Genomic DNA, 22,998 nt, shown 5'->3' on the forward strand with positions numbered 1-22,998 from the left:
CTCCAGCTTCAATGACAAGTAGCCATTGTACGGATAGTCATCCATACTAAGACCCCAGATCTCTAGCGCACTGAGGAGCGTCAAGGGTAAATGTGTCAAATACCGGTTGTAAAACGAACGGTACAGCAGGGTAACCTGAGAGCCGGTGTCAAGTATGGCTCTAGCACAAATACCCTCAATCCATTGGAGCTTGGCCCCACTAAGCCTTCAGGAATAGGTTTTTTGTTTTAGGGTGTTCCTTGATATATTGCTGGGAACATACTCCCTCCCCCCGCCCCGCGATATGCCAGGCCGTTCCCTCACTGGGTCTTTCTGTTTAGGTGCCCGGGGCTCACTCTCCAAAGGGTTTCCCGCCGATCACACTCCCTCCACGCGTCCCTCTTCACCACAGTTACAGTATAACAGACAATACCAGCTGCTCCCCTTCTCACGGGACCCCGGCCACTAGCAGCCCTTTGCGTAGCCCATCCCCTTAGGGGATCGCCTCCCTATCAGCTCTATCAAACGGGGGAGGGGCTGCATCCTCTGGTGACAACCGGGTATATCTCAGTCCTAAACAAGGCCACAAGCTGCTTTATCACTACCCAGGGTGGGTAAGGGGACCACTACTGAGGACTGTACCCTGCGGGCGGAGGCCTCCCATGCCTCCATTGCATTCTCCTCCTCTCTTACTTCTCTGATCAGCTCAACAAATAAGGGAGGGGGTGCGTGTTACGAGACATTCGGAGACTCCAAGTGATCAGGTCCGGCGAATGGGTGCCTTTCGCCATTTGCTCCATCCTTAGCTGATTCACCTCAGCCGTTTGAATGAACCTTCTACACCGCAAACAATTTAGCTTCCTCTCTAGCCGAAAAATGTAGGCAGAAAGCTTCTGCCCCTTCTCCTGAAACATGTTCTGAAACCCCGCCATAAGCCCCATTGGGCTTCCCATCACGCCAAGCACCTTTTCTAGCACTTGCATGTAAGCCACAGAGGTAGCAAAGGGGTTCTGTATCTTTACGGCTCTCACTACATCAGCAGCCCAGCCTCTCAAACTCTCAACCAATCACCATCTTTTTATGTCATCAGAGCACTGCCACTCATCTAACATCTGAGAGGTCTGCTCCGCCCAAGCCTCATACTCCTCTTCCCCCTCAGGGGTGGGCTTCATCCCTGAGAACATTCTTAGCTTTTGATAGCTAGGACCCTCTGCCTGGGCACTGAACCATTTATTTACCAGGGAGGTAAGGGCTTGTACCAACTCAGAAGTCGTACTCTTCACTGGGGGACTCATTAGACATTCCAAATCAGATCACTCCTTCCCCTTGCTCCGCAGAAACTTGTCTTTGAAGTCTCCATCCCCAGCTACAAGAGACTCCCCTTGCAATTCGGCCCACTCTCCTACACGCTCCTCCTCCCGGAGCCCCATAGTACCAGGCAGTTATGCCACCATTACATTGGCACTATTCTGAACTAAAACAAAGTCTTTGCCCGCCATTTTATCAAACCTCCGCTCCACAATCGTAACTGCTCCTACGGCTTTAACAGTACTTATAGAGTTCGAATTTACAATTCGTCAGGAATACGAATATCTACCCCATTCAATACACACACATTTGTTACCGATAACTCTGTGGATTCAAACCATCGCTCAACCCCTGCAGCATCCATAACCGCATATTGTAATCACTTTACCGAACAATAGTTTAACACAGACTTAGATAAACAACCCACTGGATCAATGCTCAGGACAATCACACAGCATCTAACAAAATCGATCCTGAAATGAAACGCAAACAACAGGAATTCTGCAGATGCTGAAAATTCAAGCAACACACATCAAAGTTGCTGGTGAACGCAGCAGGCCAGGCAGCATCTCTAGGAAGAGGTACCGTCGACGTTTCAGGCCGTGCCCTTCGTCAGGACTAACTGAAGGAAGCCCTGGTTTCCTTGGCTGCGTAAGTCTCGGGAAGACAACCTCTAACCTGCCAAACTCATGAGATTGAGGTGCTCTCCCACCCCAACACCCCGTTTGTGTGGATGCTGTGTCATTTGCTACCCTGTTACAAACTAGTGCCACAAAATAACAGGCACACTGCATACAATTAAAGTAATCATATTTATAAATATTAATTTAACTAGAGGGTTAATAAAGAATAACAAAAAGAAAAGGGCCCATTCTAATTAAACGTCAAATACGCACAAGTTGGAGCTCATCTTGAACTTCTCTGTCACTCACGAGCTGGGCCCATCAGCATGAACGCTCACACCACCTTCCGAACGCCGCACACAAACCATCCAAACAAAGGGGTTTCCCACTGCATCGTATGCTACGACTGTTCTCCCCAGCATCTTCTCTCTTCATCTCCCGCCAAACTCAAAAAAAGCAAGCCCAACCTTATTGTCCCTCATCAAGAAAACCACTCGCTAATTGGATGGCACATTCCACATCATCCCTTATCTTCAACAGTAACTCAAATAAACTGCTCTTACAGAACTGCCAAAATGAAATACATACAGCATAACAGCAAAAACATGAGCCAGGGCATTACACAGATACAGGTGTATTTTCACTACAATCAATTGAAACACCTTGACTGCACACAGGTTTATATACAGCTCTGACACCTCTGAGTGGCTGCAGGACATTCTGGAGTGGGAGGGTGAACAGCCAGTGGTCGTGGTGCACATCGGTACCAACGCTATAGGTAAAAAACGGGATGAGGTCCTACAAGGTGAATTTAGGGAGTTAGGAGATAAACTAAAAAGTAGGACCACAAATGTAATAATCTATGGATTACTACCATAGTCATAGTCATACTTTATTGATCCCGGGGGAAATTGGTTTTCGTTACGGTTGCGCCATAAATAATAAATAGTAATAAAACCATAAATAGTTAAATAGTAATATGTAAATTATGCCAGGAAATAAGACCAGGACCAGCCTATTGGCTCAGGGTGTCTGACCCTCCAAGGGAGGAGTTGTAAAGTTTGATGGCCACAGGCAGGAATGACTTCCTATGACGCTCTGTGTTGCATATCGGTGGAATGAGTCTCTGGCTGAAAGTACTCCTGTGTCCACCCTGTACATTATGTAGTGGATGAGAGACATTGTCCAAGATGGCATGCAACTTGGACAGCATCCTCTTTTCAGACACCACCGTCAGACAGTCCAGTTCCATCCCCACAACATCACTGGCCTTACGAATGAGTTTGTTGATTCTGTTGGTGTCTGCTACCCTCAGCCTGCTGCCCCAGCACACAACAGCAAACATGATAGCACTGGCCACCACAGACTGGTAGAACATCCTCAGCATCGGCCGGCAGATGTTAAAGGACCTCAGTCTCCTCAGGAAATAGAGACGTCTCTGACCCTTCTTGTAGACTGCCTCAGTGTTCTTTGACCAGTCCAGTTTATTGTCAATTCGTATCCCCAGGTAGTTGTAATCCTCCACTATGTCCACACTGACCCCCTGGATGGAAACAGGGGTCACCGGTACCTTAGCTCTCCTCAGGTCTACCACCAGCTCCTTAGACTTTTTCACATTAAGCTGCAGATAATTCTGCTCACACCATGTGACACTGTAGCCCTGTACTCAGCCTCATCTCCCTTGCTGATGCATCCAACTATGGCAGAGTCATCTGAAAACTTCTGAAGATGACAAGACTCTGTGCAGTAGTTGAAGTCCGAGGTGTAAATGGTGAAGAGAAAGGGAGACAAGATAGTCCCCTGTGGAGCCCCAGTGCTGCTGATCACTCTGTCGGACACAGTGTTGCAAGCACACGTACTGTGGTCTGCCAGTCAGCTAATCAAGAATCCATGACACCAGGGAAGCATCCACCTGCATCGCTGTCAGCTTCTCCCCCAGTAGAGCAGGGCGGATGGTGTTGAACGCACTGGAGAAGTCAAAAAACATGACCCTCACAGTGCTCGCTGGCTTGTCCAGGTGGGCGTAGACATGGTTCAGCAGGTAGACGATGGCATTCTCAACTTCTAGTCGGGGCTGGCAGGCGAACTGGAGTGGATCTAAGTGTGGCCTGACCATAGGCCAGAGCAGCTCCAGAACAAGTCTCTCCAGGGTCTTCATGATGTGGGTTGTCAATGCCACCGGTCTGTAGTCATTGAGGCCGCCGGGGCGCGACGTCTTCGGCACAGGGACGAGGCAGGACGACTTCCACAGTACAGGAACCCTCCGGAGCCTCAGGCTCAGGTTGAATACATGGCGAAGTACTCCACATAGCTGAGGAGCACAGGCTTTGAGCACCCTGGTACTGACACCATCCGGTCCTGCAGCCTTGCTTGGGTTGAGATGTTTCAGCTGTCTTCTCACCTGTTCAGCTGTGAAGCCCACCATGGTGGTTTCGTGTGGGGAAGGAGTATAGTCATGAGAGCAGGGTGGGGGACTGTGAGGAGTGGTAGGAGGGGAGAGTGGAATATGTGTTGGTTGGGGGCCGACAACAGATGGCTCATGTGGGGGATGGGCAGAGGCCACAATGTCAAATCTGTTAAAGAACAGGTTAAGTTCATTGGCCCTGTCCACACTGCCTTCAGCTCCTCTGTTGCTAGTTTGCCGGAACCCAGTGATGGTCCTCATCCCCCTCCAGACCTCTCTCATGTTGTTCTGCTGGAGTTTCCACTCAAGCTTCCTCCTGTACCTGTCTTTAGCCTCCCTGATCCTGGCTTTCAGGTCCCTTTGTATTGCCCTCAGCTCCTCCCTATTTCCATCTCTAAACGCCCTTTCCTGAACGGGATGTCCTTAATGTCCTTTGTTACCCATGGCTTGTTATTTGAATAACAAAGGACAGTTCTTGTCGGAACATTGCCATGTGCTAGTCACAGTAGAAATAGGAGGATACTTCAGATGAATATGTGGCTTGAAAAATGGTGCAAGGGGGAGGGATTCAAATTTCTGGGGCATTGGAACCAGTTCTGGAGGAGGTGGGACCGGTAAAACAGGACGGTCTGCACCTGGGCTGGACTGGAACCAATGTCTTAGGGGAAGTGTTTGCTACTGTTGTTCAGGAGGATTTAAACTAATGTGGCAGGGAGATGGGAACAAGTGCAGAGAGACAGAGGGGTGTAAAATGAGGGTAGAAGCAAAAAGTAGTAAGGTGAAAAGTAAAAGTGGCAGGCTGGCAAATCCAGGGCAAAAATCAAAAAGGGCCACTTTTCAACATAATTGTATAAGGGCTAAGAGTGTTGTAAAAGCAAGCCTGAAGGCTTTGTGTGTCAATGCAAGGAGCATTCGTAACAAGGTGGAGGAATTGAATGTGCAGATAGTTATTAATGAATATGATATAGTTGGGATCACAGAGACATGGCTCCAGGGTGACCAAGGATGGGAGCTCAACATTCAGGGATATTCAATATTCAGGAGGGATAGAAATGAAAGAAAAGGAGGTGGGGTGGCATGGCTGGTTAGAGAGGAGATTAACGCAATAGAAAGGAAGGATATTAGTGGGAGGATGTGGAATCAATATGGGTAGAGCTGCATTACATTAAGGGGCAGAAAATGCTGGTGGGAGTTGTGTACAGGCCACCGAACAGTAGTAGTGAGGTTGGGGATGGCATTAAACAGGAAATTAGAAATGCATACAATAAAGGAACAGCAGTTATAATGGGTGACTTCAATCTATATATAGATTGGGTGAACCAAATTGGTAAGGGTGCTGAGGAAGAGGATTCCTTGGAATGTATGCGGGATAGTTTTCTGAACCAGCATTTCCAGGAACCAACTAGAGAGCAGGCCATTCTAGACTGGGTATTGAGCAATGAGAAGGGTTAGTTAGCAACCTTGTCATTTGAGGCCCCTTGGGTAAGAGTGACCATAATATGGTGGAATTCTTCATTAAGATGGAGAGTGATATAGTTAATTCAGTAACAAGGGTTCTGAACGTAAAGAAGGGTAACTTTGAAGGTATGAAACGTGAATTAGCTAAGACAGACTGGCAAATGATATTTAAAGGTTGATGGTGGATATGCAATCGCAAACATTTAAAGATCGCATCGATGAACTACAACAATTGTTCATCCCAGTTTGGCAAAAGAATAAACCAGGGAAGGTAGTGCACCTGTGGCTGACAAGGGAAATTAGGGATAGTATCAATTCCAAAGAAGAATCATACAAATTAGCCAGAAAAAGCGGCATACCTGAGGACTGGGAGAAATTCAGAGTCCAGCAGTGGAGGACAAAGGGCTTAATTAGGAAAGGGAAAAAAGATTATGAGGGAAGGCCGGCAGGGTACATAAAAACTGACTGTAAAAGCTTTTATAGATATGTGAAAAGAAAAAGATTGGTTAAGACAAATGTAGGTCCCTTACAGTCTGAAACAGGTGAATTGATCATGGGGAACAAGGACATGGCAGACCAACTGAATAACTACTTTGGTTCTGTCTTCACTAAGGAGGACATAAATAATCTTCCGGATATAGTAGGGGACCGAGGGTCTAGTGAGATGGAGGAACTGAGGAAAATATATGTTAGCAGGGAAGTGGTGTTAGGTAAATTGAAGGGATTTAAGGCAGATAAATCCCCAGGGCCAGATGGTCTGCATCCCAGATTGCTTAAGGAAGTAGCCCAAGAAATAGTGGATGCAATAGTGATAATTTTTCAAAACTCTTTAGATTCTGGACTAGTTCCTGAGGATAGGAGGGTGGCTAATGTAACCCCGCTTTTTAAAAAAGGATGGAGAGAGAAACCAGGGAAATATAGACCAGTTGGCCTAACATCGGTGGTGGGGAAAATGCTAGAGTCAGTTATCAAAAATGTGTTAACAGCACATTTGGAAAGTGGTGAAATCATCGGACAAAGTCAGCATGGATTTGTGAAAGGAAAATCATGTCTGACGAATCTCATAGAATTCTTTGAGGATGTAACTAGTAGAGTGGATAGGGGAGAACTAGTAGATGTGGTATATTTGGATTTTCAAAAGGCTTTTGACAAGGTCCCGCACAGGAGATAGTGTGCAAACTTAAAGCACACGGTATTGGGAGTATGGTATTGATGTAGATAGAGAATTGGTTGGCAGACAGGAAGCAAAGAGTGGGAATAAACGGGTCCTTTTCAGAATGGCAGGCAGTGACTAGTGGGGTACCGCAAGGCTCAGTGCTGGGACCCCAGTTGTTTACAATATATATTAATGACTTGGACGAGGGAATTAAATGCAGCATCTCCAAGTTTGCAGATGACACGAAGCTGGGTGGCAGTGTTAACTGTGAGGTGGATGCTAAGAGGATGCAGGATGACTTGGATAGGTTGGTGAGTGGGCAAATTCATGGCAGATGCAATTTAATGTGGATAAATGTGAGGTTATCCACTTTGGTGGCAAGAACAGGAAAACAAATTATTATCTGAATGGTGGCCGATTAGAAAAAGGGGAGGTGCAACGAGACCTGGGTGTCATTGTACACCAGTCATTGAAAGTGGGCATGCAGGTACAGCAGGCGGTGAAAAAGGCGAATGGTATGCTGGCATTCATAGCAAGAGGATTCGAGTACAGGAGCAGGGAGGTACTACTGCAGTTGTACAAGGCCTTGGTGAGACCACACTTGGAGTATTGTGTGTAGTTTTGGTCCCCTAATCTGAGGAAAGACATCCTTGCCATAGAGAGAGTACAAAGAAGGTTCACCAGATTGATTCCTGGGATGGCAGGACTTTCATATGATGAAAGACTGGATCGACTAGGCTTAGACTCTCTGGAATTTAGAAGATTGAGGGGGGATCTGATTGAAACGTATAAAATTCTAAAGGGATTGGACAGGCTAGGTGCAGGAAGATTGTTCCCAATGTTGGGGAAGTCCAGAACGAGGGGTCACAGTTTGGGGATAAAGGGGAAGCCTTTTAGGACCGAGATTAGGAAAAACTTCTTCACACAGAGAGTGGTGAATCTGTGGAATTCTCTGCTACAGGAAACAGTTGAGGCCAGTTCATTGGCTATATTTAAGAGGGAGTTAGATATGGCCCTTGTGGCTAAAGGGATTAGGGGGTATGGAGAGAAGGCAGGTACAGGGTTCTGAGTTGGATGATCAGTCATGATTGTACCAAATGGCTGTGCAGGCTTGAAGGGCCAAATGGCCTACTCCTACACCTATTTTCTATGTTTCTATGTTTCTTAGCTAATTATGTGTCTTCTAAATCCAATTGGACACAACAGTGATGGTTTAGTATGTCATTAAAGGGGGTGGATACTTATGCAATCCATTACTTTGTATTTTATATTTGTAATTAATTTAGATCACTTTATAGAGATCTGTTTTCACTTTGACACGAAAGAGTCTTTTTCTATTGATCAGTGTCAAAAAAGCTAAATTAAATCCACTTTGATTCAATATTGTAAAACAATAAAACATGAAAACTTCCAAGAGGGGTGAATACTTTTTATTGGCAATCTATATATATATATAAAATATGTGTGTGTGTGTGTGTGTGTGTGTGTGTGTGTGTGTGTGTGTGTGTGTGTGTGTGTGTGTATATAAAAGTAAAGGCTGTGTAAGTAGTTATGTTTATTGTGTTTTATTATGTTCTTTATCTTTTGTCTATTTTTTGTGCTGCATCAGATCCACAGTAACAATTATTTCATTCCCCTTTACATTTGTGTACTGGAAATGACATTAAACAATCTTGAATGAATAAAAATGTGACGGGCTATTTGATCCATAGATTTTACTGCTTCTCTATCCCATTGATATTATTAAATCCCATGGAAGATTTAGTTGGGCTTTTCTAATAAAAATATATTACCTAACATTTCTCTATTTCTAAGTACATTTTCAACAATATATCCATTTTCAAGTTTATCAATATACATCTTTGTATTATCTATACAGTCCAGTGTAATATTATCTGTTAGTTTTGAATCAGACTTTTCAATCCTGAAGTTAAAATTAATAATGAACAAAAATTATGCTTGCATTAACCTTTGTAAATACTATGCTCCACTTATCACTCAGTAACATGCTTAACTCACTGCTTTCCCTTTGTTAGACAGATTATTATATTTATATATTGTATATTATATTAGACATTAATATATAAACATGAAGTCAATCAAAATATAATTTAGAGTTTATTATTAATATATAATAAATTCTATATTATATTTTAATTGACTTTATATGTTTGTGACAATTTTCAGACAACTGATAATGAATTTCTACTGTTTTGTGGCATTTGTAAAAAGAAAGAAACCACAGAAAATTTACATTTATGTAAAATCTTGCAATTCTATGTGGCTGCTGTACTTGTTTGAGAAAATATATAGGAAAACTTACCAAGCGATAATCTTCCATAGCCAGAAGTAGATCATTACTGGCTTCATACATCTCAGCTCTTCGAAAATAAACATCATCATCAGGTCTGCACTTGAGTCCTTGAGAATAATTTATGATTGCCATTGTAATGTCCCCTTTTTTTCTATATATGTCTCCCTTTGACGTGTAAGCATCTAAGGACACAAAAACAGATAGCAAATAATTATTTAAACAGGACTTGTAAACAAAAATTGTTTCGAAAAATCCTCATTGCTACATCTGAAGCCTTATTTTAAGGACAGGAAATGCAAACTAAAAGATTGCTTAAATCTATTAGTCTACTTTTACATATTATGTTCCATATATTAATTCTACAATGTATATTAATGGCATTTGAAACAAACCAAGAGGAAATGCAGTTATTTAATTATTCAGAATTTATAACATTAAGTGTACATTTTCCAGTCATAAATATATTAAATATATTTAACTTAATCTAAAAAAATTGTGTCTTATCATACCTGCATGACTTTTATTGTGTTTAAGTACAAAATTTAGATCATCTAATGCATCAGATGTTTTCATTTGTAGAAGATAAATGAAATGTCTGTGCCAATAAGCATCAAGTAGCATTGGTTCTAATTGAATTGCCTAAATAGATAAAAGCAATTGCATTATTATTGAATTTTTGTTATGAATTTTGAAAATGATAGGGATAAGCATTAGTAGTAAACTGATACTGTGTTTGGAATTAATAAAGTACTCAAACCACTCGAATAAATTAATATAAACAGTGACTTTATATATTTCTGTTAATATAATACTCTTACAATGAATACATGTAAGCACATATTCATCATACTGCTAATGGTAGTCTAACCTTGTGTTTTAATAATAATGTACACAGTAAATGAAAAGTTCAAGTTAAGAAAAACCAATAGACTTTGTTCAGAAGCTCCAATATTACAAAATCATTTGATTGCTGCAATAAGTTATAAACTCATGGTTCCTTGAAATAAATTGAAACTATGTCACCAAATAATATGTCAACAACAATATTCCATGAAAGACTCTTTCAAGTTTCTACTGATGTACAGTGGAGAGCATTCTGACTGGCTGCATCACTGCCTGATATGGAGACTTTAACGTATAGGATCACAAAAGGCTGCAGAGTGTTGTAGATTTCGCCAGTTCCATCACGGGAACAACTCTTCCTGCCATCAAGGACAACTTAAAGAGGTGTTGCCTGAAAATGTCTGTTCTATATAATAGAACAGATGGCTATCATATTCTATATAAAACAATGTGATATTCTGCAACTGTACAGATTTGTATACCTTTCAAACAGAAAATAAAAGTTATTCAATTTAATTATATGCTGAATTTAATTATAATCTGCACAAAAAGACAATTAGAAATTATTTTGGCATTATAAACATTGAAGAAATAAGGGGGAATCACTAGCTTTCCCTTCAGCTATTATAGTGCAACTTTGATTAGAAACACATGCATATTGTTGCCCTGTTCAGATGCACCTTTATCTACACTTATTGACACATGAAGCAAATGTCAATATACAGTATTTCATGAGAATAAAGACAATCTTCTGGAATGGATAAATACATGGCCGATACAATACAGCATAAATTTCAGAAGAAAGTCTGAAGGAATTGAGGTGAAAATGAAAAAAAATACAGATGCTAGGAATCTTATATAAAGACAAAAAATAATAGAAACACTCAGCAGACCATTCAGCATCCCTAAAGAGAGAGAAACAGAGCTAGTACTTCAGGTCAGTGGCCCTTTGGTGATGCAAGAAAGGGTCACTGAAACATTTTTCTTTTCTTTTCTCACTCTCTCTCTCTCTATCTTACTAGCGCACACACACATACACATCTGATGAATATTTCCAGAATTTTGTTTTGTACATGATGAGGTAAAGTGTTATAAGAGGAAACAAAATATAGAAACTTCGGAGTATGTGCGTGAAGTTGAGAGGGCCAAAGTATACAGGATTGTGGGCTATTTGTCTAGTCTACCAAACCAAGGAGATTATATTGAATTAGTAAAAAACATGGGTCAGCTGAATTCATTTCCAGTAAGTGGATGACAGACTGGAAAGGGATTTATAGAGGCCAAGGGACAGATTGGCACAATGGGCTTAGGGTTGAGATATTTAGGTCACATGAATTGACTGAAGGAGATAGGATCTTTTTCTTCAGTTGTGGAGGTTAACTTACCATGGATGTTCAAAATTGTCTACCCCAACAAAGACCAATAATAATAAAAAAAAGATTGTAAATGATTGGCAAACAGTAAGGGTAAACAATGAGAGAAATTGATTTCAGTATTTCAAAACAAAAAAAATGCCTTAAAATTTAAAAGTAAATGCATTAAGTGCCTGTAGTTTTAATTGTTCATCCTTCAACTCCCACAGCTTAGTGAAAAAAACCCTTGATTTCCACTCTGATCAGAAACCTCAAGAATAAAATTTCCCCATGTCTTTACCTTCCACCTAACCATTCAACAAATCATCTTTCACAATTACTGTTATTCCCAGAAAGTTTCTATTATCAGATTCATCTCCACACCCCACCTTCCATTTTAGCATTTCAAAGGAGAGTTCCCTTTACGGCTCTCCAATCAGTATCTCAATTCCTATCAAACACTCTACATTCCATGGCACTTTCCCATATGACTGCAGAAGCTCAACACCCATCCTTACATTTCTACCCTTTTTGTAAGTCCATGAGATACAGGAGCAGAATTAGACTATTTGGCCCATCGAGTCTGCTCTGCCAATTCATCATAGCTGATCCATTTCTCTCTAAGCCCCAGTCTTCTTCCTTCTTCTTGTAATCCTTCATGTCATGACTGGTCAAGAACCTATCAACCTCTGCCTTAAATATACCCAATGACTTGGTCTCCTCAGCAGTCTGTGGTAACGAATTCCACAGATTTGCCACTCTCTGGCTAAAGAAATTCCTCATCTCCATTCTAAATGTGAGGTGGTACACTTTGGAAGGACAAACTCCAAGGCAGAGTACAAAGTAAATGGCAGGATACTTGGTAGTGTGGAGGAGCAGAGGGATCCCGGGGTACATGTCCACAGATCCCTGAAAGTTGCCTCACAGGTGGATAGGGTAGTTAAGAAAGCTTATGGGGTGTTAGCTTTCATAAGTCGAGGGATAGAGTTTAAGAGTCGCGATGTAATGATGCAGCTCGATAAAACTCTGGTTAGGCCACACTTGGAGTACTGTGTCCAGTTCTGGTCACGTCACTACAGGAAGGATGTGGAAGCATTGGAAAGGGTACGGAGGAGATTTACCAGGATGCTGCCTGGTTTAGAAAGTATGCATTATGATCAGAGATTAAGGGAGCTAGGGCTTTACTCTTTGGAGAGAAGAAGGATGAGAGGAGACATGATAGAGGTGTACAAGATAATAAGAGGAATAGATAGAATGGATAGCCAGCGCCTCTTCCCCAGGGCACCACTGCTCAATACAAGAGGACATGGCTTTAAGGTAAGGGGTGGGAAGTTCAAGGGGGATATTAGAGGAAGGTTTTTTTACTCAGAGAGTGGTTGGTGCATGGAATGCACTGCCTGAGTCAGTGGTGGAGGCAGATACACTAGTGAAGTTTAAGAGGCTACTAGACAGGTATATGGAGGAATTTAAGGTGGGGGTTTATATGGGAGGCAGGGTTTGAGGGTCGACACAACATTGTGAGCTGAAGGGCCTGTACTGTGCTGTACTGTACTATTCTATGTACTATTAAATGGACACCCCTCTATTCTGAGGCTATGTCCTCTAGTCCTGGATTCCCCCACCTTTCCACATCTACTCCATCAAGGCCTTTCAACATTTAGTAGTTTTCAATGATATCCCCCCCCCCATACTTCTGAATTCCAATGAATATGGCTGCAGAGCCATCAACTGCTCCTCATATGATAAGCCTTTCAATCCCAGAATCATTTTCGTGAACCTCCTTTCAACCTTCTCCAATGTCAACACATCCTTTCTTAGATAATGGGCCCAAAAGTGCTCACAATACTCAAAGTGAAACTTCACCAATACCATAATAGTCTTACAATTACATCCTTGCTTTTGTATTCTAGTCCTCTCAAAATGAATGCTAACATCGCGTTTGCCTTCCTCACCACAGACTCAACTAAAAATTAACCATTAGGGAATCCTGCACAAGGACTCCCAAGTCCCTATGCACCTTGGATTTTTAAATTTTCTCCCCATTTAGAAAATAGTCTACATTTTTATTTCTTCTCCTGAAGTGCATGATCATACAGTTCCCAACTTTGTATTCCATCTTCCACTTCTTTGTCCATTCTCCTAATCTGTCTAAGTCCTGCTGTCTCTCTCTGCTTTCTCAATACTACCTGCCCTTCCATCTATCTTTTCACTATCAGAGAATCAAACAGTCTTTCCAGGTGAAGTAGCAATTCACTTGAATTTCTCTCAATCTACTGTACAGTATTTGGTCCTTACAATGTGGTCTCCTCTCTACTGAGAAGCCAAATACGGACTGGATGATCGCTTTGCAAAACAAGTGCACTAAGTACACAGGGGCAATCCTGAGTTTCCTGTTGCCTGCTACTTTAATTCTTCAGCCTGTTCCAACCCTGGCCTATGTGTCTGTGGCCTGCTTAAGTGTTCTGAGAAGGCTTAGGGCAGGTTTGAGGATGAGTACCTCATCTATCACATGGGACATCACAGCCATCTAGACTGGGCACCATGGTGGCATAATGGTTAGCACAACACTATTACAGCTCGGGACATTGGAGCTTGGAGTTCAATTCTGGTGTCATCTGTAAAGTCTCTTTATGTCCTCCCTGTGGAATGTTTTTGTTTTTCCCAGGTGCTCTGGTTTCATCCCACAGTCCAAAGATGTACCATGTAGGTTAATTGGTCCTTGTAAATTGTCCTGTGATTAGGTTGGGTTTGTCAGAGGTTGCTGGTGTGGGCCATTATGGCTTGAAGGTCCAAAAGGGTTGTATCTCTAAATATAATTTTAAAAGTAAAATAAATAAAATACAACTCTCTAACATATAGTTTCTCTGTACCTGTCAGAACTGGCCATTTTTGATGTAAATCACCCATTTGTGATACTGCTCACATTTTCTTTCTCCTAGCAATGCTCAACCTGTTATTTGAAACACACCATACTTTGTTCTTTGGGACATTTTTGGGAGTTAGGAAACTTCAGTAATCACAATAAAAACATTCATTTTCTCTACAGCCATTTTGTTTAAGACCCTAAGATGCAGGCTATTGCGTCAAGACTTGTCTCCCTTTAGCTCCCTTAGTCCTATTAATTTGCCTTGCACTTTTTCTCTAATGATGGAGATTGCTTCAAATTCCTTTCCTATGATCCCTTGATTATTTTATAATTATTGGGATGCTCTTCTTATATATATATCTCACTTCTTACTTATTATTTTTATATAGTTTACTACTTCATTCTCATATTCTATCTTCTCCCTCTTTATAATGTTTGTCACCATTTGCTGGTTTCTAAAAACTGCCAGTCCTCTGAATCTACCACAAATTCTTGCAAAATTGTAAACCTTCCCTCCTAATTTAATGCTATCCATAACCTCTTCAGTCAGCATGCCAAATGCATCCTTCCATACAGCTTTTCCGTTTCACGAGAATATACTTTCCGTGACCTTTACTTTATTGTTGCCAAACAACTGATACTAGAGCGTACAATCACAGCGATATTTGATTCTGCGCTTCGCACTCCCTTGAGTACAAATCGATAGTAAATATTAAAAATTTAAATTATAAATCATAAATAGAAAATAGAAAAGGGAAAGTAAGGTAGTGCAAAAAAAACCGAGAGGCAAGTCCGGATATTTGGCGGGTATGGCCCAGATCCGGGTCGGGATCCGTTCAGCAGTCTTATCACAGTTAGAAGGAAGCAGTTCCCAAATCTGGCCATACGAGTCTTCAAGCTCCTGAGCCTTCTCAACGAAAGTGTGTTGGCTGGGTGGGTCGAGTCCTTGATTATCCTGGCAGCTCTGCTCTGACAGCGTGCGGTGTAAAGTAAGTCCAAGGACGGAAGATTGGTTTGTGTGATGTGCTGTGTTCACGATCTTCTGCAGCTTCTTCCAGTCTTGGACAGGACAACTTCCATACCAGGTTGTGATGCACCCTAGAAGAATGCTTTCTACAGTGCATCTATAAAAATTAGTGAGGGTTTTAGGGGACAGGCCAAATTTCTTTAGCTTTCTCAGGAAGTAAAGGTGCTGGTGGGCTTTCTTGGCAGTGGACTCTGCTTGGTTGGACCAAGTCAGGTCATTTGTGATATTGACCCCGAGGAACTGAAATATGAAATATTTCTTTGATGTTTGTCACTGCTGATCTAACACCTTACCCTTCAACCTATTTTAGAGTTATAGGGACCCACAGAGAAACGCAGCAATGGAAACAAACCCTGCAGTCTACTAAATCAGCAGTAATGTACACTAATCTACATTAATCCCATTTTCTCATCAGTCTTCCTCAGATTCTAATGTTCACCTGCACACTAGGTGCAATTTACAGAGACCTATTAATCCAATAACCCACATCCTTGTGATGGTAGAAGGAAACCAGGGCACGTGGAGGAAACCCATATTCACAGGGAGAATGTGCAAACTTCACACAAACTGTGCCCCAGATCAAGATTGAAATCAGGTCTCAAGTACTATAAAGCAGGAACTCTATGAGCTACTCCACTCTCCATTCTGTCTTCATGCATCTGCATTGGCTTTTAATTCAAAATCATTTTTCAATGGCAATCTAAATTTGAAACTATACCAGACTTTTTACAATAAGATCATTAATTAATTCAGTTTTATCATATGATAATGGACTAACTGTCCCTTTCCTTGTTGATTCCTCAAGATATTAGTCTAAGAAACCAAGATTTGACCAATCATTTGTTTTGTGTGACCATGCTGCATGAAAACTTTGTTCATATATTTGCCTATGTATCAGAGATTATTTTGAAATATCCTCAGGTAGCTTAGCTCATGCTATTAAAGGACATACTGTGTATACAGTATACACTTAAGACTAATACAAATAGCAAACATTAAAAGACTAAATTCAACATTATATTTTACTGAATGGAAGGCAATACAGAACAACATCCAGCAATATTATTAGAAATCAGGTATCAAAAGCTCACTGTATACCTACTTTATTTAAATCGTCCATGGCTAACTGCAGCTGTCCTAATTTTCTATACAAAGCTCCTCGCCGACAGTAATTAAAAGCAGTTGATCCACCTTTTACATTTATGAAGTTTATAAGTTTGTTAACTTCAGAAAGCAAGGCAGCCTGAGTGTCTTCAAATGTAGAGACCTCAGAATACAAAGGATACACTTCTGTTTTTTCTGATTCAGTTGGTAACAGCAAGTTCTGCAAATGTATTTCTCCCAAGTTGGCCATTACAGGCTGAGAATCATTTCCTTTGTAATGCAGGGGTCTATCATTTTGATCAGTAACTGTTTTTCTGGGTGGTTTCAAAGGTGGAAAGACCTCATCAAACCACTTGTTCCATACATCTCTGACCCACTCTCTAACAGGAGTTCTTTCAGCAATTCCTCCTTGTGTTTTTACAAATGCTTCAAAGTTAATTAAGGAAGGAAGACTGTACTTCCGCTTGAGTTTAATAGGCTGAGGTGTTTTCCCATTGATCCCATTCAAACAAATCCTTGATGGCAAAGATGCAGACCTGTTTAAGAGGGGTTAAAACATGGTATTCATTATATACAATTATTTAGTTTTAGATACAATGTCATAACTTTACTGTTTTAAAATGAATCGTAGTAACCTTGTGAGAATGCTTGGAGGCTTTGAAAGTGCATTGGAAACAAAAGCTAACTTCCGAGGTAGTACAGGTTTTCTCATATATGCTTTAACTTTTTTTTGATGAGTTGTTTTTCCTTCAATATTTGTTTCAACAACATTTTTAATATTCACAATTGGAACTTGCTTATCCTCAAAGGATATATTGCTTTTTGATTTGGAAACCTGCAATTGAATCAAATCTTCTGAATTTGTTTGTGAAAGTGTATGTTCTTGAATTCTATTCAATGAAGCCTCTAATAGTTGATCTCTCTGGTATTCAATCTCATTAATGGTTTGATGAAAAGGACTCGATATTTTCAATGTCTTCCTGTCATTATAAACACAGAGATTTGGTGAAGACTTATACATGTGCATCAAAGGTTTGTCACTAGTCTCGTTCAAATTTGTAAGCAGAAATTCATTGTCCCTTGTTTCAAGTTGATGAGCAGGAATTATTGCCTGAATGCAAACAAAAATAAACTAAATTTATTTTACTTTACTGCATTGTCTGTACCAAATATAAAACCAAGTTAATACAAAGATGTTACTGCATTTTATAAGGAAGATTGTAAATTAATTATGAAAAAGACACGGTTTCAAACAAATTTGCCAAATGAATAAAAGAATGCATTAATTTATAAAGACAATGGGACCATATAAAGCATTATAAATCAATATTTATAATTAACATTCATAACGAGTTTAAAATAAATTTATTATCAAAGTACATATATGTCACAATATACAAGCCAAAGATCCATTTCCTTGTGGGCATACTCAATAAATCCACAATAGGATAATAATCATAATACAATCAATTAAGGACCACACCAACTTGGAAATTCAACCAATTCTACACATATACATATATATCTTTTGCACATTTTTCTCGTATTTGACAGAAAAAAATTAAAATTGCCTCTTATCCAGAAGGTTACGAGTTCAGCCACATGGTTAAGAAAAGCAAAAAAAGACAAATTTTATTCTTCAAGTTCATCAAAAGTACCTTAAAGTCACCGTTTCTAAATGTGTCAGAAGAATAAAATGAAAATGGTCGTAGATCTGGCAATGATTTATGCTTTTTCAGCACTGTTCTTAGCTGAAATAAAAACAGAAATAGAGTCATAGAGTAATACAGCATGGAAACAGGCCCATTGGCCCACCTCATCCATGCCGATCAAAATTCCCATCGAAGCAAATCCCATTTGCCATGTTTGGCCTTTATCCTTCTATAAATTTTTGTTCTCCAGGTACATGTCCAAATACCTTTTAAATGTTGTTAATGTACCTACCTCAATCACTTCCTCTGGCAGCTGAGTCCATATACTTAGCACCCTCTGGGTGAAAACACTGCCTCTCAGGTTCCTATCAAATCTCTCCCTTCTTTTTCTATCCTATTCCTTCTAGTTCTTGATTCCTAACCCCTGGAAAAAAAGACTGCACATTAATCCTATCTATGTTCCTCATGATTTTATACACCCCTTTAAGATCATCCCTCCATCTCCTATGAGTCAAGGAATAATGTTTCAACCTGCTTAATCTCTTTCCATAACTCAGCTCCTTTGTTCCCAGCATTATCCTCATAAATCTTCTCTGCACTCTTTCCAGCTTAATGGTATCTTTCTTAATAACAATGTGACCAAAACTGAACACAATATTCCAAATGAGGCCCAATCAACAGCTTGTACAACTGCAACAAAACATCCCAACTGTTGTACTCAGTTCTCTGACTGAAGGTCAGTGTGCCAAAAGTCTTCTTCACCACGCTGTCCATCTCTGTGATGCCACTTTCATGGAAACACTACTTGTAACTCCTAGGCTCCTATGTTCTACAACTATCTCCAGTGCCCTAAAATTCTCTGTGAATGTCCTACACTGATTTGCCTTCAGAAATGCAAAACCTCACACTTATCTGAATTAAACTCCAATTGCCAATGCTCTGCTCACTTACCCAATTATTCATTATCTGCATTTCTGTAAGGATCTAAAATGTGGCAAAACATATTCAAGTGTTTAATAAAGAAAATATGGTATTTCTTTTTGCCTGAATCTTAAAAGGACCTACCAGTTGATTTTAGCAGCACTTTAAATGTGGGGAGATGACTTCAGAGCTTATGGTAGGGCAATGTAAGGTGCTGGTACCAAAGACAATGGTTCACATAAGATTAAATGTTAATCTAGAATCAAGAATTGGATGAAACAATTAGGTCTCAAAAACCTGTAGCACGTGATGGGTCAAACGGGTTACCAAGGTTGTGAGTGGCCCAGTTCAAGTTCAAATTGACACTACAGATGAAAACAGTAGTCAAAGGCTGATGCTGTCACTTTAATCTTTCTGATGTATATTTGGAGAAAATTTCTGCTCTCACATGTGATACGTTGGAGGAGTGTGATAAATTGAACCCGATGGGGGAGAAGAAGTAGCAAAATAGAACTGTTATTGTTCAGTAAAATTTGACATTATAGCATTGTTGCATGTAGCTTAGAAATAGAATATAAAAGTTTAGAGAATCTGTGGAAAGAGGGATTGATACAGCTAAAATTGGAGGCATTTATGTTTTATAATTCTAATGAATATTTTCTAAGCAGAAAGACATGTACAGTACTTTTATTTTTAAACTACTGTGTGTTTCTGGTCCAATGTGATTATTGAATATCCACACAGATGTGGGATTTCCAGGAGACTTCCATCCTCCCTGATGGCCATACCTGCACCGGGTGCATCAAGATGCAGCTCCTTAGAAATTGTGTTTGGGAACTGGAGCTGCAGCTCGATGACCTTCAGCTTGTTACGGGAAATGAAGTAGTGATAGACTGGAGCGTCAAGGAGGTAGTCACCCCAAGGCAACAGGAGACAGATAAATGGGTGACTGTCAGGAGAGGGAAAGAGCGTCAGAAAGTGGAGAACACCCTTGTGGCCATCCCTCTCAAGAATTACTCCATTTTGAGCACTGTTGGGGGAGGGGACCTTCCTGGGAGAAGCAACAACAGAAGCTCAGAAGGGCAGGGAACTGAAGAGGATGGCAGCAGTGATAGGCGACTCTATAGTCAGGTGGTCAGATACGCAATTCTGTGGACACAAAAAAGGAAACACGGTTAGTAGTTTGCCTCCCAGGTGTCAGGGTCCGTGATGTTTCTGAACACATCCACAATATCCTGAAAAGGGAGGGTGAGCAGCCAGAAGTCGTAGTAAATATTGGTACCAACAACATAGGTAGAAAAAGGGAGGTGGTTCTGAAAAAAGAATACAGGGAGTAATGAAAGAAGCTGAGAAGCAGGACCTCAATGATAATAATCTCGGGAATGCTGTCTGTGTCACACAACAGTGAGGATAGGAGTAGAATGAGATGGCAAATAAATGTGTGGCTGAAGAATTGGATCAGGGGGAAGGGATTCAGATTTCTGGATAATTGGGACCTCTTCTGGGGCAGGTGGGACCAGTACAAAAGGGATGGGTTACACTTGAATCTGTGGGGCATGAATATTCTTGCGGGCATGTTTACTAGAGTTGTTGGGAGTGGTTTAAACTAATAATGCAGGGGGATGGGAACCAGTATGATAGAGCTGAGGATGAGTCAGCAGGTTTACAAGTAAATGATGGATGTAACATGAATATAAGGAAAGACAAGCCAATGATGGGTATAAATGCAGACAGAGCAAAGAGGTAAATTGTACCACAGAGGCAAAATTGAAAAGGGTGAAGAATGCTGGACTGAAGGTGCTGTATTTAAATGCGGTAGCGTTCGGAATAAGGTGGACAAACTCGTGCCTACCTGGGAAAAGGCCATCTTAGATTGGGTATTGTGTAATAATCCAGATCTTATTAGGGAGCTTAATGTAAAGGAATTCTTAGGAGGCAGTGATCATAATATGATTGAATTCATCCTGTCATTTGAGGGGGAGAAGCACAGGTCACATGCATCAGTATCACATCGGAATAAAGGGAATTACAGAGCATGAGAGAGGACCTTGCCCAGAGGGATTGGAGGAGGATACCAGCAGGGATGATGGCAGAGCAGAGATGGCTGAAAGTTCTGGGAATAGTTCACATGACACAGGATAGATATGTCCCACAGAAGAAGTTCTCAAAAGGCAAGGAGCTGACAAGGGAAGTTAAGGAATGCATAAGAGACAGGGAAAGGACATATAAGGTAGCAAAAATGAGTGGGAAGTTGGATGATTGGGAAACTTTTAAAATCCAACAAAAGGCAACTAAAAAGGCTATAAGAAGGGAAGAGATGAAATATGAGGGCAAGCTAGCCAATAATGTAAAGCAGGATACTAAAAGTAATTTCAGTTATATAAAGGGTAAAAGGGAGGTGAAACCACTGGAAAATGATGCTGGTGAGGTAGTAATGGGGGACAAAGAAATGGTAGATGAACTTAATGGGTATTTTGCATCTGCCTTCTCTGTGGAGGACACTAGCAGTGTGCCAGAGGTCCATGAGTGTCAGGAAGCAGGAGGGAGGTTATTGCTATTACAAAGGAAAAAGTGCAAGGCAAACTCAAAGGTCTTAAGGTGGATAAGTCACCTGAACCAGATGGATTACATCCCAGAGTCCTGGAAGAGGTTGCTGAAGAGATAACGGATGCATTGGTCATTATCTTACAAGAATCACTTGATCCTGGCATGGTCCTGGAGGACTGGAAAATTGCAAATATCACTCCACTGTTTAAGAAGGGAGGAAGGCAAAAGAAAAGAAATTATAGGCCAGTTAGCTTAACCTCAGTGGCTGGGAAAGTGTTGCAGTCTATTATTAAGGATGAAGTTTCGGGGTACTTGGAGACTGATAAGTCAAAATCAGCATGGTTTCTGTAAAGGGAATCATTGCCTGACAAATCTGAGTTCTTCAAGCAAGTAACAAGCAGAATGGACAAAAGAGAGGGAGTGGACGTCATTTACTTACATTTTCAGAAGGCATTTTGATAAGGTGCTACATATGAGGCTTCTTAATCTAAAATCCTATGGCATTACAGGAAAGATATTGCAATAGATAGAGGAATGGCTGACAGGCAGGAGGCAAGAAGTGGGATTAAGGGGGGCCTTTTCTGGTTGGCTGCCAGTGATTAGTGGCATTCCTCAGGGATCAGTAATGGGACCGCTACTTTTCACATTGCTTTGGATAATGTCAATGATCTGAATAATAGAATTGATCGCTTTCTGGCAGAATCTGCAGATACAAAGATACGTGGAGGGGCTGGTAGTGTTGAAGAAGCAATGGGATTGCAGTAGAACTTAGAAATTGGAAGAAAGGGCAAAAAAGTAGCAGATGGAATACAGTAATGGGAAATGTATAATGCATTTTGGTAAAAGGAACAATAGTGTGGATTGTTATCTAAATGGGGAGAAGGTTCAAGCATAAAAGGTGCAAAAGGACTTAGGATTCCTCGTGTAAGCACCCAGAAGATAAATTTACAGGTTGAGGCTATGGTAAAGAAGGCAAATGCAATGTTGGCATTTATTTCAAGGGGAATAGAATATAAAAACAAGGAGATAATGCTGAGCCTGTATAAGACACAAGTCAGGCCACACTTGGTGTATTGTCAACAGTTTTGGGCCTCATATCTCAGAAAGAATCTGTTGTCATTGGACAGAGTCCAGAGGAAGTTCATGAGGATGATTCCGAGAATGAAGGGGTTAACATATGAGAAGCATTTGGCAGCTTTGGACCTGTACTCACTGGAATTTAGAAGATTGCATGGGAATCTCATTGAAACCTATCAAATGTTGAAAGGACTATATAGGGTGGATGAGGAGAGGATGTTTCCTATGATGGGGCTATCCAGAACCAGAAGGTACAAGATTGAGGGGCTACCTTTTGGAACAGGGGTAAGGAGAAACTTTTTTAGCCAGTGAGTGGTGAATCTGTGGAATGCTCTGCTACAGACTACAGTAGAGGTCCAGACCGTGC

At 40.9% G+C, this 22,998-nt stretch overlaps 1 protein-coding gene across 1 annotated transcript in view; it reads right to left on the reverse strand.

Moving 5' to 3' along the window:
- The window catches only part of ttc6 (tetratricopeptide repeat domain 6), a 323,626-nt gene that overhangs the window by 185,678 nt on the left and 114,950 nt on the right, over window positions 1–22,998 (reverse strand). The window contains exons 10-14 of the mRNA XM_072279505.1: window positions 18,093–18,185; window positions 17,070–17,545; window positions 16,433–16,970; window positions 9,752–9,881; window positions 9,252–9,424 (exon numbers count right to left, since the gene is read on the reverse strand). Of these exons, the coding sequence (XP_072135606.1) occupies window positions 9,252–9,424; window positions 9,752–9,881; window positions 16,433–16,970; window positions 17,070–17,545; window positions 18,093–18,185 (1,410 nt within the window). The remainder of the gene's footprint in view (window positions 1–9,251; window positions 9,425–9,751; window positions 9,882–16,432; window positions 16,971–17,069; window positions 17,546–18,092; window positions 18,186–22,998) is intronic.

This window comes from Mobula birostris, chromosome 1 (assembly GCF_030028105.1).
Source record: "Mobula birostris isolate sMobBir1 chromosome 1, sMobBir1.hap1, whole genome shotgun sequence".
Classification (NCBI taxonomy): domain Eukaryota; kingdom Metazoa; phylum Chordata; class Chondrichthyes; order Myliobatiformes; family Myliobatidae; genus Mobula; species Mobula birostris.